The sequence below is a fragment of the Papio anubis genome, chromosome 2 (assembly GCF_008728515.1).
Source record: "Papio anubis isolate 15944 chromosome 2, Panubis1.0, whole genome shotgun sequence".
In the NCBI taxonomy this organism is placed as follows: Eukaryota; Metazoa; Chordata; class Mammalia; order Primates; family Cercopithecidae; genus Papio; species Papio anubis.
Window position 1 is genome coordinate 161,750,685 of NC_044977.1, and position 14,349 is coordinate 161,765,033.

Here is a 14,349-nt window from a genome sequence, read left to right on the forward strand (position 1 = left end):
GCAACTGTATTTACCTGGGTCTTCCGTGTGGCTTGTGGCTCAATCATGATGTTGATAAGAGAGGGTTTAGCTGTGTCTGCTAGGCTCTGCCTCAGGGACTTTTGGAGTTCTTCTGGCGTTTGTACAAAATACCCTTTTCCTCCAAATGCAGTCATGACTTGCTCATAATGTGAATTTGGCAGCAAACACATTGGAGGGACCCTGAAAAACAAGGTCATGAGTCAATGAAATTTAAATCTCAAACCTTGTAGAAAAAAAACAAAAAGTCATTCTCTGAAATACTTCATTAAAAAAATTTAGGCTGAACTGAAAGGCATAATTTTAACTTCAACACTTAAGCTGAGATGCCAGTACACTGAGTTTTTCCTGTGTTTATAATTGTCTATAAAGCAATGTCCAACAGAACTTTCTGTGATGATAGAAATGTTTTAAACCTGTGTGATCCAAAATAGTAGCCACTATCTACCTGTTGCTGTGAGCACTTGAAACGTGACTAAACTGAGGAACTAAATTTTTAACTTCATTTAATTTGAAGTAATTTAAATCTAAATTGCAATAGTTGCAACATGCCTAGTGGCTACTATACTAGATAGTACAGGCTACACTACCAACTATTATGAATCCAGAAGAAAAATATGAAAAAAAAAAAAAAAGATTACTGCAAAACAACAAATAACAAGAAAACAATAAAGTTGGCAAGGCATAAATAGACACGCCCATATCCTGTTCCACCCCAAGGCTGGCTCACAAATTCACATCTATCTCACATTCCACGGCCAGCTACAATACCGTCTTGATTTGGCTCTGCCATCAGATGATCAAGATTTAGCTAAGTGGTAAAAGGAAGGTAGGCCTCTGGAACATACATAATATGTACACATCCACATTTCTACATGGTGTTTCTACATGGTCCTACTATTGCTCCCAGTCCTGGCAGCATTTTGCAATAAGCCTTTTCATTAACAAGGCTCAGACATCACACTCATTTATCTGAGTCTTCAGCTGTTCCCTGATTATAAACTATTTATTGAAGCACCTAATCATGGATATTTGTGCAAAGAGGAACTAAGACAGGATTCCTGCTCTTTAGAAGGGCTGACAATCAAAACAGACAATACTCATACCATGTAGGCACACTATTGCCAATATAGAAGACTTTTTAAGAGATTAAAACGGGTGAGAGGAAGTAAATAGACATTGGTCTTGGTTACTTACACTGAAGCAGCATCTTGGAATTTTAACATTTCTTTCCAAGTATCGGTATCAAAACCTTGGTAAATTCCATTGTTATTCACTACCAAGAGTATGATTGGCAAGTTGTACCTAAAGTGAGAGTAAAATATGAAGGAAATCATTCTTCATTCTAAAGTAATTTCTTTTCTTTGGGCTGAAATTTTAACTTAAAAATGAATAGTTTTCTATAAGCTTTTTGTGATATTAGAGGAAGACTAAAAGTCAAGCATTTATTATCCTAAGAAAGAATATCAAATCATTAACAGAAACATCATGGAAAGGCAGAAAGATTGCAAGATTAAGAGTTGTTAGTCCTGGCTGGGCATGGTGGCTCATGCCTGTAATCCCAGCACTTTGGGAGGCTGAGGCAGGCAGATCACAAGGTCAGGAGTTCAAGATGAGCCTGGCCAATATGGTGAAACCCCGTCTCTACTAAAAATACAAAGATTAGCTGGGCATGGTAGCACGGGCCTGTAGTCCCAGCTACTCGGGAGGCTGGGGCAGAAGAATCGCTTGAACCCAGGAGGTGGAGGTTGCAGTGAACCGAGATCACACTACTGCACTCCAGCCTGGGTGACAGAGCGTGACTCCATCTCAGAAAAAAAAAAAAAAAACAGTTGATAGTCCTTTAGCTATTAGCTATGAACCTCAGACAAATCACTGAGCTTTTCTGAATCTAGGTTTTCATAAGTCTAAATGGTATACGAAGAACACCTTCCCTATTTAATACTCTCTAAAGGACCACTTCTAGTTGGTTCCTAGGAACAATGTTTGAAAAGTACCTTTCTATTTACTGAGCTCGCCACAGACACCCAGCCCTTGCTAGATGCTGTAAGAGATACACAAGTGACTAGCACACACAATCTGCACTCAAACTACCACACCCATAATCAGAAACACATTACATGGTGTAATCGTTACAGAAAAGGCGTATTTAACAATGTGCTAAACAGTACAGCAAAGACAAAAAAGAAAAGGTTTATTAAATGTTATTGACTGAAAAGAATGTAGGTTTTATTTTCTAACATAATTTCCAAGGGCAAGTGGTAAAAACAAAACTAAACTGCATACTATTAAATAACAGGACTATGGTAATTATTTGCTCTCCATGCTCAAAAGGAATCATTATTCACTAAAAGGCTGACTTCCCCATAAGTCATCTTTTTTATGTACATCACTTTGTTGTCAATAAAGACACTCTAACAAACACATATAGTCAGACCTCATTATCTGAGTTCTGCATCCGTGGATTTGACCAACTGCAGGTCAAAAATATTTGGAAAAAAAATTTGGGTCTGTACTCAACACACACAGACTTTGTTCTTGTCATTATTCCCTAAGCAATACAGCACAACAATTTTTTATATAGCATTTATATTGTATTCAGCATTTGAAGGTAATCTAGAGATCATTAAAAATATACGGGGTGATATGCATAGGTTATTTGCAAATACTGTACCATTTTATATCAGGGACTCACTTGAGCATCCTTGGATTTTGGTATTTGAGGAAGGTCCTGGAACCAATCCCCCATGGATATGGAGGGACAACTATACCTTCCCAAATCTTGAACATTTCATCTACCAAAGCTTTGCCAGCCCAAAAACATGAGTCACAAAAGCCCTAATAAGAGCCCTGGCTAAGAATAGAATCGTTTTACTACAGTTTAAATATAGCTGGAAAAATAAAACCCCCATCCTTCCATAGTTAGGATCTACAATTCATGAGTTTCTCCATGAATTCTCATAACTACACACATGATCCAAATGGCTCATGTTCACTGAGCATCACCTCAGAGTTTAGCTGGGGCCAAGCACGGTGGCTCACACCTGTAATTCTAGCACTTAGGCAGGCCAAGGTGGGTGGATTGCTTGAGCTTACAAATGCGAGACCAGTGTGGCCAACATGGCAAAACCCTGTCTCTACAAAAAAAAATACAAAAAATTAGCTGAGCATGGTGGTGCATGCCTGTGATCCCAGCTACTCAGAAGGCTAAGGAAGCACGATCACTTGAACTTCAGTGGTTGAGGCTGCAGTGAGCCGCAATTGCGCCATTCCACTCCAGCCTGGGTGACAAAGTGAGACCCCATCTTGAAAAAAAAAAATTGCTTGGATTATCTCATTTGTTCCTCATAATCATCTTTCTAAGGTAGGAACTACGACTAATCCTACTTTTTTTTTTTTCAAGGAATTTCTGCCTAAAGGATACTATTCCTACTTTAGAAGAGATGAGACTAAGGCTTGGTTAAGTGACTTTTTTGTTTGTTTGTTTGAGACAGAGTCTTGCTCTGTCGCCCAGGCTGGAGTACAGTGGTGCGATCTTGGCTCACTGCAACCTATGCCTCGCAGGTTCAAGCAATTCTCCTGCCTCAGCCTCCCAAATAGCTGGGACTATAGGCATGTACCACCACACCTGGCTCTTTTTTGTATTTTTAGTACAGACAGGGTTTCACCATGTTGGCCAGACTGGTCTCTAACTCTTGACCTCAGGTGATCTGCCCACCTCGGCCACCCAAAGTGTTGGGATTACAGGTGTAAGCTACCATGCCCAACCTTGGTTAAGTGACTTAAAGTCACATGGCTCTGACTTGATAGAACCAGTTTTTAAATCCAGGCCATTTGTCCCACATTGAGACGGGGTCTCACTCTGTTGCCCAGGCTGGAGTGCAGTGGTGCGACTTCAGCTCACTGCAACCTCCACCTCCCAGTTCAAGCAATTCTTCTGCCTCAGCTTCCTGAATAGCTGGGATTACAGGCATGCTTCACCACATCTGGCTAATTTTTTTTTTTTTTGTATATTTAGTAGAGATGGGGTTTCACCATGCTGGCCAGGCTGGTCTTGAACTCCTGACCTAAAGTGATCTGCCTGCCTTGGCTTCCCAAAGGGCTGGGATTACAGGTGTGAGCCAAGGCACCTGGCAGAAGCCATGCCCTTAACCACCACACTCGCTATTTCCCATAGGAAACAAGCTTCTTTCAGTCCCCAACATTTTTTTCTCAGTGACCTCAAAACCACTCCCCACAGTTTTATAGGTTTTTACCACACAGTGAGGAGGCCAGAAAGATACTGTTCTGGAAGAGAAAGACCGTGGGTTACTGCCACTAGCATCCTCAGGACAGAGCACAGTGCTATTCACAGGGCAGCTGGTGAACACCTGGTAAGTATTTGTCAGATGACTGTCATTTTTCATATTCTAGAGAATCAAATGCTCTGATTCAGGATGATGTTTTACCTGCAGATGGTTTCCACCTCCATGCCAGAAAACCCAAATGCACTGTCTCCTTCCACACAGATGACCCGTTGCCCAGGGCTTCTATCTTTAGCCACCATGGCAGCTGCAATAGCAAATCCTAAACCAACTCCCATTGTTCCGAAAGTACCAGCATCAAGCCTGTTGGAGAACAAAGCTAAAATGAAACCCTCTGGGGCATGTCATAGAGGATGGGGTTGGCACAAACCTTGTAGTCCTATTTACATGGTTGATGGAAAAATAAAGAACCATAAAAACATTCTCTTTCTTCAATATAAAATCCTTAGACTGTTAGGAACTAATTTGTCAAGGACAGAAAAAAGCCACTCATGTTTGCTTGGGAGACTATAAACATATTCCTGTAACACTAAGTAAATAATTATCACAGGATACCAAGAACACATCAAGCATAAAAACTCTACAAAACCTCACCTAACAATACTTTTATGAAATATGCCCTTACATACTGAACATGTATTAATTCTCAAATGTCTTCTTAATCTGCACTATTGTAGTTTCATATTAAACACATCATAATGAATTACGACTTCTTTCTTCTTTAGAAGTCTTACCTGTGGCGAGGAAGGTAGTTCTGAAGCACAGTCCGTCCAATGTCCATAGTATTTGCTCCTTCGCTTACCACAAAACAGTCTCTAGGTAGTTGCTCTTGAACATGGTAGAATACTGTGTAATAATTCATAGGCAGAGATTTTTTGGAAGCTAGTTCCTGAAAAGTAGATGGGAATGTAATCAAATTAAATTGGGATACAATGAAAATAACCAATGTTAATAAGCTATTATCAAACTTATTTGGAAATATGCAACAACTACAAAAGCTACAAGGTTCCCAAATGGCTATAAAATGGCCACTCTGAGAAGCTGGCTGACCTGTGAACAGCCCTGGGGGACATGTGTCCCACAGTCCCAGTTTGGAACACAATTAAATAAGCTTGGGAATATCCCTCCTCTTGGAGATCTGCAATGCACAGGAATGTATTAAAGACTCTGAGAAGTCCTATAGTAAAGAGAGCTGGGAAGCACTGGGTTATATAAAACTAAACATTCTTATTTGAGCACTCTTAGGAAAATGGTGCCTTAGAAAAAGTAAAATTTATTTCAGAATATTTTCATCTGAAATATGACCCTAAACTTAAAATGTCACGATTTTAGAACACAATCTGAAAATCTAGTTCTTCCCCCAACACACTTGAGAGTAAAGGAGATACGTTACCCCCACTATTCTAAAGAGTCCCTGAATGGAGAGAAAAACAGCAAAGTAAATGCCTTTGTTTAGCCACATGCCTTTTAGGGCTGAGAGAAAGCCATAGAGAGTTTTAGCAGCAACAGTCCCATCTGGTCCCGGCACTGCCTCTTCACTTATGCTACTTTGTTCTGCTAGACATTATACCCATGATAAATGAGGGACCCTCCTATACTCTGGCACCAAGGAAGAGAGGCAAGTCCCTTCTATCTTAAACCAATATCATTCCTATGTGAAAGAAAAGATTAGTCATGATACGACCCAGGAAATAAAATTGAGACTGGTGGCTGGGCGCAGTGGCTCACGCCTGTAATCCCAGCACTTTGGGAGGCTGAGGCGGGTGGATCACGATGTTAGGAGTTCAAGACCATCCTGGCCAACATGGTGAAACCCTGTCTCTACTAAAAAAAAAAAATACAAAAATTGCCTGGGTGTGGTGGCTCACACCTATAATCCCAGCACTTTGGGAGGCTGAGGTGGGCAGATCACCTGAGGTCGAGAGTTTGAGACTAGCCTGACCAACATGGAGAAGCTCCACCTCTACTAAACATACAAAATTAGCCAGGCATGGTGGCGCATGCCTGTAATCCAGTTACTTGGGAGGCTGAGGCCGGAGAATCACACGAACCCAGGAGGCAGAGGTTGCAGTGAGCCAAGATCGCGCCACTGTACTCCAGCCTGGGCAACAAAAGCCAGACTCCATCTCAAAAAAAAATTAGCCGGACGTGGTGCCAGGTACCTGTAATCCCAGCTACTCAGGAGGCTGAAGCAGGAGAATCGCTTGAAACTGGAAGGCAGAGGTTGCAGTGAGCTAAGATCACGCCACTCCACTCTAGCCTGGGCAACAAGAGTGAAACTCCATCTCAGAAAAAAAAAAAAAAATGAGACTGGCTCCGGATAGAAACAATCGTTGATTAAAATTCCAATGTAGGCCAGGCACAGTGGCTCATGCCTATAATTCCAGCACTTTGGCAAGCTGGGTAGGGGGAACATGAGGTCAAGAGATGGAGACCATCCTGGCCAACATGGTGAAACCCGTCTATACTAAAAATACAAAAACTAGCTGGGCATGGTAGTATGTATCTGTAATCCCAGCTACTTGGGAGGCTGAGGCAGGAGAATCACTTGAACCCGGGAGGCGGAGGTTGCAGTGAACTGAGATCAGGCCATTGCACTCCAGCCTGGTGACAGAGCAAGACTCCGTCTCAAAAAAAAAAAAAAATTCCAATGTAAGATAGATTCATGCATAATCAATTCTGCTATAATGCTTGATGCAAAAACGTGAATTTATTCTAAGACAATTGATATATTAGGGAACCAAGTGAGCATAACTCAAATTTTATATTTTCTTATGCATGATTCTACCAGAAATCTGCACCCAGTTGAACAAAGATACACAGGAATACACGAAACAATTTTTAAAAATCACCTTTCTCACATAGGGAAAGCACAATACACACACACATGCACACACACACATGCACACAGGTGCATGTACATACACACACACAGACTTTACTGTAAACTGCCAAATCCTACAGCACCGACTCATTTCAGTGCTAGTAGTAGACAGTTTGATGGTTTCTAGCATCACTACAATTTCCAAAACCTTAGCTACCAGGCAAAGCCAAGAGTGCAAATGAGAGAGCCGCAAAAAAATTTCCAGCAGTGATACAAAAGTTAAATAGAAAAGAAGGCTATACATTGGATCAAAATTTCAATTTTTATGAAACAGCTATTATAATAGCACGCCCTGAAGGACTTAAATCTTAAAAGCAGAAAAACATCTCAAACATCCCAAAATTTAAGGATTCCCCCAAAAAAAAAAAATCACTTAATAGTTAATTTTTCCTTTAGAGACAGGGTCTCACTCTGCCACCCAGGCTTGAGTGCAGTGGCATGATCTACTGCCCTGCCACCTCAACTCCTAGACTCAAGCAATCCTCCAATATCAGCCTCCTGAGGAGACAGGACAACAGGTGTGTCCCACCACATCTGGCTAATTTTTTTTTTTTTTTTTTTTGTAGAGACAAGGTCTTGCTATACCCAGGTTGGTCTCAAACTCCAGGCCTCAACTGATCTTACTGCCTTGGCCTCCTAAAGCACTCAGATTACAGGTGTTTAAATATGATGTTCTATGCCAACATCAAACTGAAAACACACCCATCCACTTCTACTATTATCACTTTCCATCTGACGTCTGATCACCTTCCTTCCACCAGCTCACAGTAACTCACAAGCTACAACCTTTCAGAAACTTCAGGTCTTTTTCAAAGTAAAATGCTATATTCATTGGCATATATTTCTTAACCATTTAACATGTTTAAAACATTAGGCTCTTATCTTATTTTTATGTTACACAAAGTTTTTGAGAATTGTGCCACTACACCCCTTTTTCCATGAGCCCTGGGGTTTTTATTGCACAATTTTGCACAACAAGGTGATTTTTAGGAATGCACATGTCACATTACGGCAGAAGTAACTGAATCATGAGCCTGACCTGTTCTTGAGCTTCAGTAGGTCCCATTTTACCTTGGATGCAGCTTCATTGCTCTTCATTTTTTCTCTCAGAGTTTTCCACCACTTGCTCTCTGGAGGATACTGCCATGGTGTTTTATCAAGCTCCTCTAAAAGCTTAAAAAAAAAAAACACACACACACACACACAAAACCATATAAACTTTTTCTTTGCCTTTTTTTTTTGAAATGAAGTCTCATTCTGTCACTGAGGCTGGAGTACAGTGGTGTAGTCTCAGCTCACTGCAACCTCCACCTCCCAGGTTCAAGCGATTCTTCTGCCTCAACCTCCTGGGACTACAGGTGCCTGCCACCACACTCGACTAATTTTTGTATTTTCAGTAGAGACGGAGTTTCACCATGTTGGCCAGGCTGGTCTCAAACTCCTAACCTCAGGTGATCTACCTGTCTTGGCCTCCCAAAGTGCTGGGATTACAGGGATGAGCCACCGTGCCCAGTCTGCTTTAAAAAAATAAATTTAAATCATATTAACATGGAAATATCTTCTTAAGGAAGACAGTATGGCCATACTACTCTTCATATTACTCAGACTCTTTTTTTCCTCTAGTTAGTAAACACCTGATAGAGTATCAATGGATAACATGGAAGGCTTCTGTTTGGGTCAGTGTGGGTTTCTGCTAGATGCTGGAATGCCCTTAGGACAGACTGGAGTGCTGTTACCTCCTCCACACCTCAAGCAGGGGCTCTGAGACCCTCCTTGGTCTTTGACACTAGAAGGAAAATCACTCCTTCCACAGAACTCTTATAGGAAAACCAAAAAATAACCATGGACTTCTATGATACAGACCATTTGCTCCAGAGCGATTTAATATGTGATTCGGGATTACATCCTATATTGTGTAATCGTGACAACAATACCAAATTGTATCATCCAAAATCAAGTGATAAATGTGTCTATATTTTATCTCCTGTCACAGTGAAGTGTACAAACTACGTACAAATAATAAGAACCTGAAAAGTCACTGATTAAAGAGTAAAAAGCTCTTTTTTACCTAAAAAAATACTGTTAGACTTTTCCAGTGCTAAGCCATTTCTTGGCAGTAAGTTCAGTTCCTTTGGAAGGTATACTTTTTCAGATAGCTGGATCCTATTTAGTAAATTACGGTTTGCCTACTGAAAGATGTTACATTTTCGATCACCTTCCAAAAATGCTTAACTTACATAAAAATGAGCTATGTACCAGAAGTTGGACTTATCAAGTTCCAAAGTTGTATTTAAGAACAGTTTTCGATCACACATTTTGTTTAAAACAGATATGAATAGTAGACCTGTTACCAAGTGAATCAAGATTAAAACATTTTCAAGAATTGACTATTCCCTAAAGAGCATTCCACACAAACTAAAACAAAAGTTCTCACCTGCTTAGTGACAGCATTTATGTCTCCTAGTAAAGTAACAGCCGGCTTCACATTATTACCCAATTCTTCTGCACAGATATCAACCTAAAAAAGAGACAAGGCTAAAGAACAATCCATGTTTATTCTGAAAAATATGTCAGAAATCAATTAAGACTGAATAAATGAACTGTGTATATAGAACACATGATAAAGAAGATTTGATATTTCGAAGTTCCTTAATAAAAAAAGTAAAAGTCCATAGAACTATATTAGTATCATAGCTAGTATAGAGAGCCTCATTTAAAAATCTACTCTACGGAATTTTGGTATTGCTTCATTATACCCATAGCGAATGCATTTGACCTGATCAATTATGGTTTTGCATCTAATCAGTAAGTTTTATTGAATCACACTTGGAATTCCTATCTAGAGTGTGGGTTCTCAAATTTGAGCATATATCAGAGTCACCTGGTGTATTCTGGGCTTGATAAACCATAGACTGTAGGAGTCTACCTCAGAGTTTTTTATTTTAATAAGTCTGGGGTAGGGTCCAGAAATGTGCTTTTCTAACAGGTTTCACAGGTGGTGCTGATGTAGCTGGCCCAGGGAATCACATTTAGAGAATCACTCCAAGAACATGGCGTGATTACTTCTCCATTTACTCAGAAGTTCCATGTCTGGATGGCCATGGACAAACGAAAATGGCTTCTGCAAAGAGGAATAATGTAGCCACCCCAAAGGGGATGTATCTTATTCCATAATCAAGAGGGGTAATCAAGAGGTATCAGTATCTTCCAGTTAACTCAGTCTTGCTTGTCTGCGGTTTTAGTTCTCAATGCGTTCAGCTGGGAAAGGAGCAATTAGACGTTGACTCCTTAAGTAGCAAAAGGTAGACTGGGAAAAGGGCAACTGTAGCTGGCTCATCAAACATTAAAATAACCCAAGCACAGTGGCTCAAGTCTGTACTCCAGCATTTTGGGAGACTGAGGTAAAGAATTGCTCAAGGTCAGGAGTTTGAGACCAGCCTAGGCAACACGGTGAGACTGTGTCTTTACAAAAAAATAAATTAGCCAGGCATTGTTGCACGCGTCTATAGTCCCAGCATGTCAGGAAGCTGAGGTGGGAGGATCACTTGAGCTCGAGAGATTGAGGTTGAAGTGAGCCATTATCATGCCACTGCACTCCTGCCTGGGTGACAGAGCAAGATGCTGTCTCAAAAACAACCACCAAGCAAAAATCAAGCAAAATGGGGCCAATCAGTGTAGAGCAAAAAGGTTTGCATGCCACTATGCAGGTAGTATTTTCCACATCAGTAAAGAAACTGGCTTATAAGGTGGGTCATAACGATAGAAGAATCATCAAAGACAGGTCGGAATACATTCCGGATACTGTTTAATGACATATAAAACAGTGTCATTTAGAAATTCCCATTGGAAAGGTAAAAGTTTTGGCATCTGAAAGAAAACCTCACTCCCTAACAAGGCCGAATGTTTTGTTCTAGTCTACCATCCTACAGTCTCTTTTCTCTACCTTTAAATATACTTGAATTGTGAAGAAAAGACAAATTATGCTTTTTTAACTGTTTGAAAGTTAATTTTGAAAGGTTTTCTGGCTAGAAGTAAAGCGGCCCATTATGTTTCATAGGCTAGAAAAGGAAACTTATTTTGGTACCTGTAATTATGTTAGACAATTTATAAAATTCTACTTACGTAAAAAGAGAACAGTTTTTTTAATAGAAATCAAGAAGAAAACAGAGCTGATTATGCCTGATAGGGAGAACAATGAACACAGACATTTCTGATTTTAAGTTCCTCCTAAGTACCTGGATAAACTTCACATCTGGCTGGTATCTTGGAGGCAGTCCAAAATGTAAAATCCAATTTAGTCTGGCACCAAATAACACAATTACATCAGCAAATTGCAAAGCCCTATTAAAAAAATTGATATAAAAGTATAACTATATTTCTTATTTGAATCATTCTAAAATTTATCTCTAAAGTATTTGAAAAGTCTAAATCGTTTGGAGCTTACATCAGACTTCAGAATCAGCTTCTAGGGTATATTTGATCTTTCAAGCTAAAATAATTTATAAAACCATTCTATATAAATAGTTATCTAAAATATAAATTAAGTTTAAAAAATTACCATAAGCTGTATCTATACTTTTATTACTTTTTTATAATTAGAAAAATTAGTACAAGTCCACTGTAGACAATCCAGAAAAAAACAGAAAAAGTATAAGGCTAAAAACAAAATCACCCCATAATACTTTCAACTTATAAACTATTATGAATATCCTGGCATATTTTCATCCACTCTTTTTTTGTATGCAAATATATTTTTACATAGTTGACTTTATATACTATAATACTGTCTCATACACTTTTTTTTGTTTTGTTTTGAGACACGGTCTCTCTCTTTTGCCTGGGCTGAAATGTAGTGGTGCAATCATGGCTCACTGCATTCTCTACCTCTCAGGCTTAAGCAATCCTCCTACCTCAGCCTCCTGAGCAGTTGGGACTACAGGCACGTGCCACTGCACCTGGCTATTTTTAATTTTTTGTAGACTGGTCTCGAACTCCTGGGCTCAAGCGATTCACCCGCGTTGGCCTCCCAAATTGTTTGGATTACAGGCATGAACCACTGTGCCTGGCTGTCTCATATACTTTTGCTTACATAAATGTTTTCCTGGCCTGGTGCAGTGGCTCACGCCTGCAATCCCAACACTTTGGGAGGCCAAGATAGGCAGATCACGAGGTCAACAGATGGCGACTACCCTGGCCAACATGGTGAAACCCAGTCTATGCTAAAAATACAAAAATTAGCCGTGCTTGGTGGTGTGCACCTGTAGTCCCAGCTACTTGGGAGGCTGAGGCAGAAGAATCGCTTTAACCCAAGAGGCAGAGGTTGCAGTGAGCCGAGATCACGCCACTGCACTCCAGCCTAGCGACAGAGCGAGACTATGTCTCAAAAAAAAAAAAAAAAGTTTTCCTTTGTCATTAAGTTCTTAAATACAACTTTTAAAGTCTACATATTTTGCTGAACACATATACCAAAATTTATTTAATGTTTTCTCAATTTCTGGATATTCTGTTATTAATAGTGCTGGGTTGCACATCTTCATACTTAAGTCTTAATGCACTCTTCACGTTGGTCCCTAGAAAGAAGTATTTTTAAGACTATTGATCCATATTCCAGAATTGCTTTCTAAAATATTGTATCAACTAGATTTCTAAGTTTTATTTATTTTAATACTTTTGTCAATATAACTTCTAATCTTTTAACGATTTTTACTTTCATAACACAACCACCCTTGCTTGCTTTTTCTTTACTTCACTTATCTTTGCCCAGTCTTGTTTTAAAGCTGTATCATTATGTTTCAGATGTGGCTCTTATAACACATATAGTTGCTGTTATTACTAATGTAATCTGAATATCTGCCTTTTTCCAGGAGAGTTTATTATCATCATCGCTGTGGGTTTTGTTTTGCTTTTCACTTCTCATTTTTCTGCGTCTTTTATCTAGTTCCCATTTTTCTTGTCTTTTGCCATACAGGATCTGTATTTACTGCTTTTGTCTTCTTCGGTGATAAATGCAATTTTTCGCAGAAATTGTATACTCAAAAATTAAGCACAGGCCGGGCGCGGTGGCTCAAGCCTGTAATCCCAGCACTTTGGGAGGCCGAGACGGGCGGATCACGAGGTCAGGAGATCGAGACAATCCTGGCTAACAAGGTGAAACCCCGTCTCTACTAAAAAAAATACAAAAAAACTAGCCGGGCGCGGTGGCGGGCGCTTGTAGTCCCAGCTACTCGGGAGGCTGAGGCAGGAGAATGGCGTGAACCCGGGAGGCGGAGCTTGCAGTGAGCTGAGATCCGGCCACCGCACTCCAGCCTGGGCGACAGAGCCAGACTCAGTCTCAAAAAAAAAAAAAAAAAAAAAATTAAGCACATACTCAAAAATCATCTTCAATATTGTAATAGTCCTATGAGACCCAATTTAACAAACAGATAACTGCAATCAGCAGGACAGACTTGCTTACTGATACTCTAAAACTCTTGAAATCATTGATTTGATTATTTATAGCCCCTTGCAACCTTTTTTACACTGGCAATGTCATTAATATTATCCTCTTAAAATCTGGCTAGATTGAAGATAAACTTCATTTTAACCTAAGTATAAAAAAAATTAACAGTGTAAGAATTAACTTGGTTACTGTATATAGTAATATAAATAAAAAGATGATATATTAAAGTAGCATTAAGTGAGGAACAATTAAAGATCTAGCAGCAAATATTACATTTACAAAGCCCTCAGAAGCCAAGTGTTCACGCCTGTATTCCCAGCACTTTGGGAGGCCAAGGTGGAAGGATCACTTGAGCCTAGGGGTCTGAGTACAGGCTGGGGAACACAGTGAGGCCCTGTCTCTACAAAATAAAAATTAAAAACCTTCAGAATTAATTTTAACCCATGAATGAAAATATGAAGAACACCAAATACGTGACAATAATAAACTATGGAAAGGGAAGGAAAAAATGGGATCAAAAAAGATATTTAGGGGACTGCAAACGAATCCATAATTTTTTGCTTCCTAAAAAGAAAAAAAAAACAACCCTAGGCCAGGCATGGTGGCTCATGCCTGTAATCCCAGCGCTTTGGGAGGCTTAGATGGGTGGATTCCTTGAGCCCAGGAGATCAAGACCAGCATGGGCAACATGGTGAAACCTCGTT

The 14,349-nt window shown here is 39.8% G+C and overlaps 1 protein-coding gene across 4 annotated transcripts in view; it reads right to left on the bottom strand.

Moving 5' to 3' along the window:
- Positions 1-14,349, bottom strand: part of HACL1 (2-hydroxyacyl-CoA lyase 1) — a 39,709-nt gene that overhangs the window by 2,593 nt on the left and 22,767 nt on the right. For 3 of the 4 annotated variants that reach the window (XM_003895137.3, XM_021934881.2, XM_017955919.3), the window contains 7 exons: positions 11,442-11,547; positions 9,641-9,724; positions 8,278-8,379; positions 5,057-5,211; positions 4,467-4,625; positions 1,216-1,323; positions 15-201 (listed from right to left, as the gene is read on the bottom strand). In XM_003895137.3, the coding sequence (XP_003895186.2) occupies positions 15-201; positions 1,216-1,323; positions 4,467-4,625; positions 5,057-5,211; positions 8,278-8,379; positions 9,641-9,724; positions 11,442-11,547 (901 nt within the window). The remainder of the gene's footprint in view (positions 1-14; positions 202-1,215; positions 1,324-4,466; positions 4,626-5,056; positions 5,212-8,277; positions 8,380-9,640; positions 9,725-11,441; positions 11,548-14,349) is intronic. The other variant, XM_009201758.3, reaches the window with a different exon arrangement.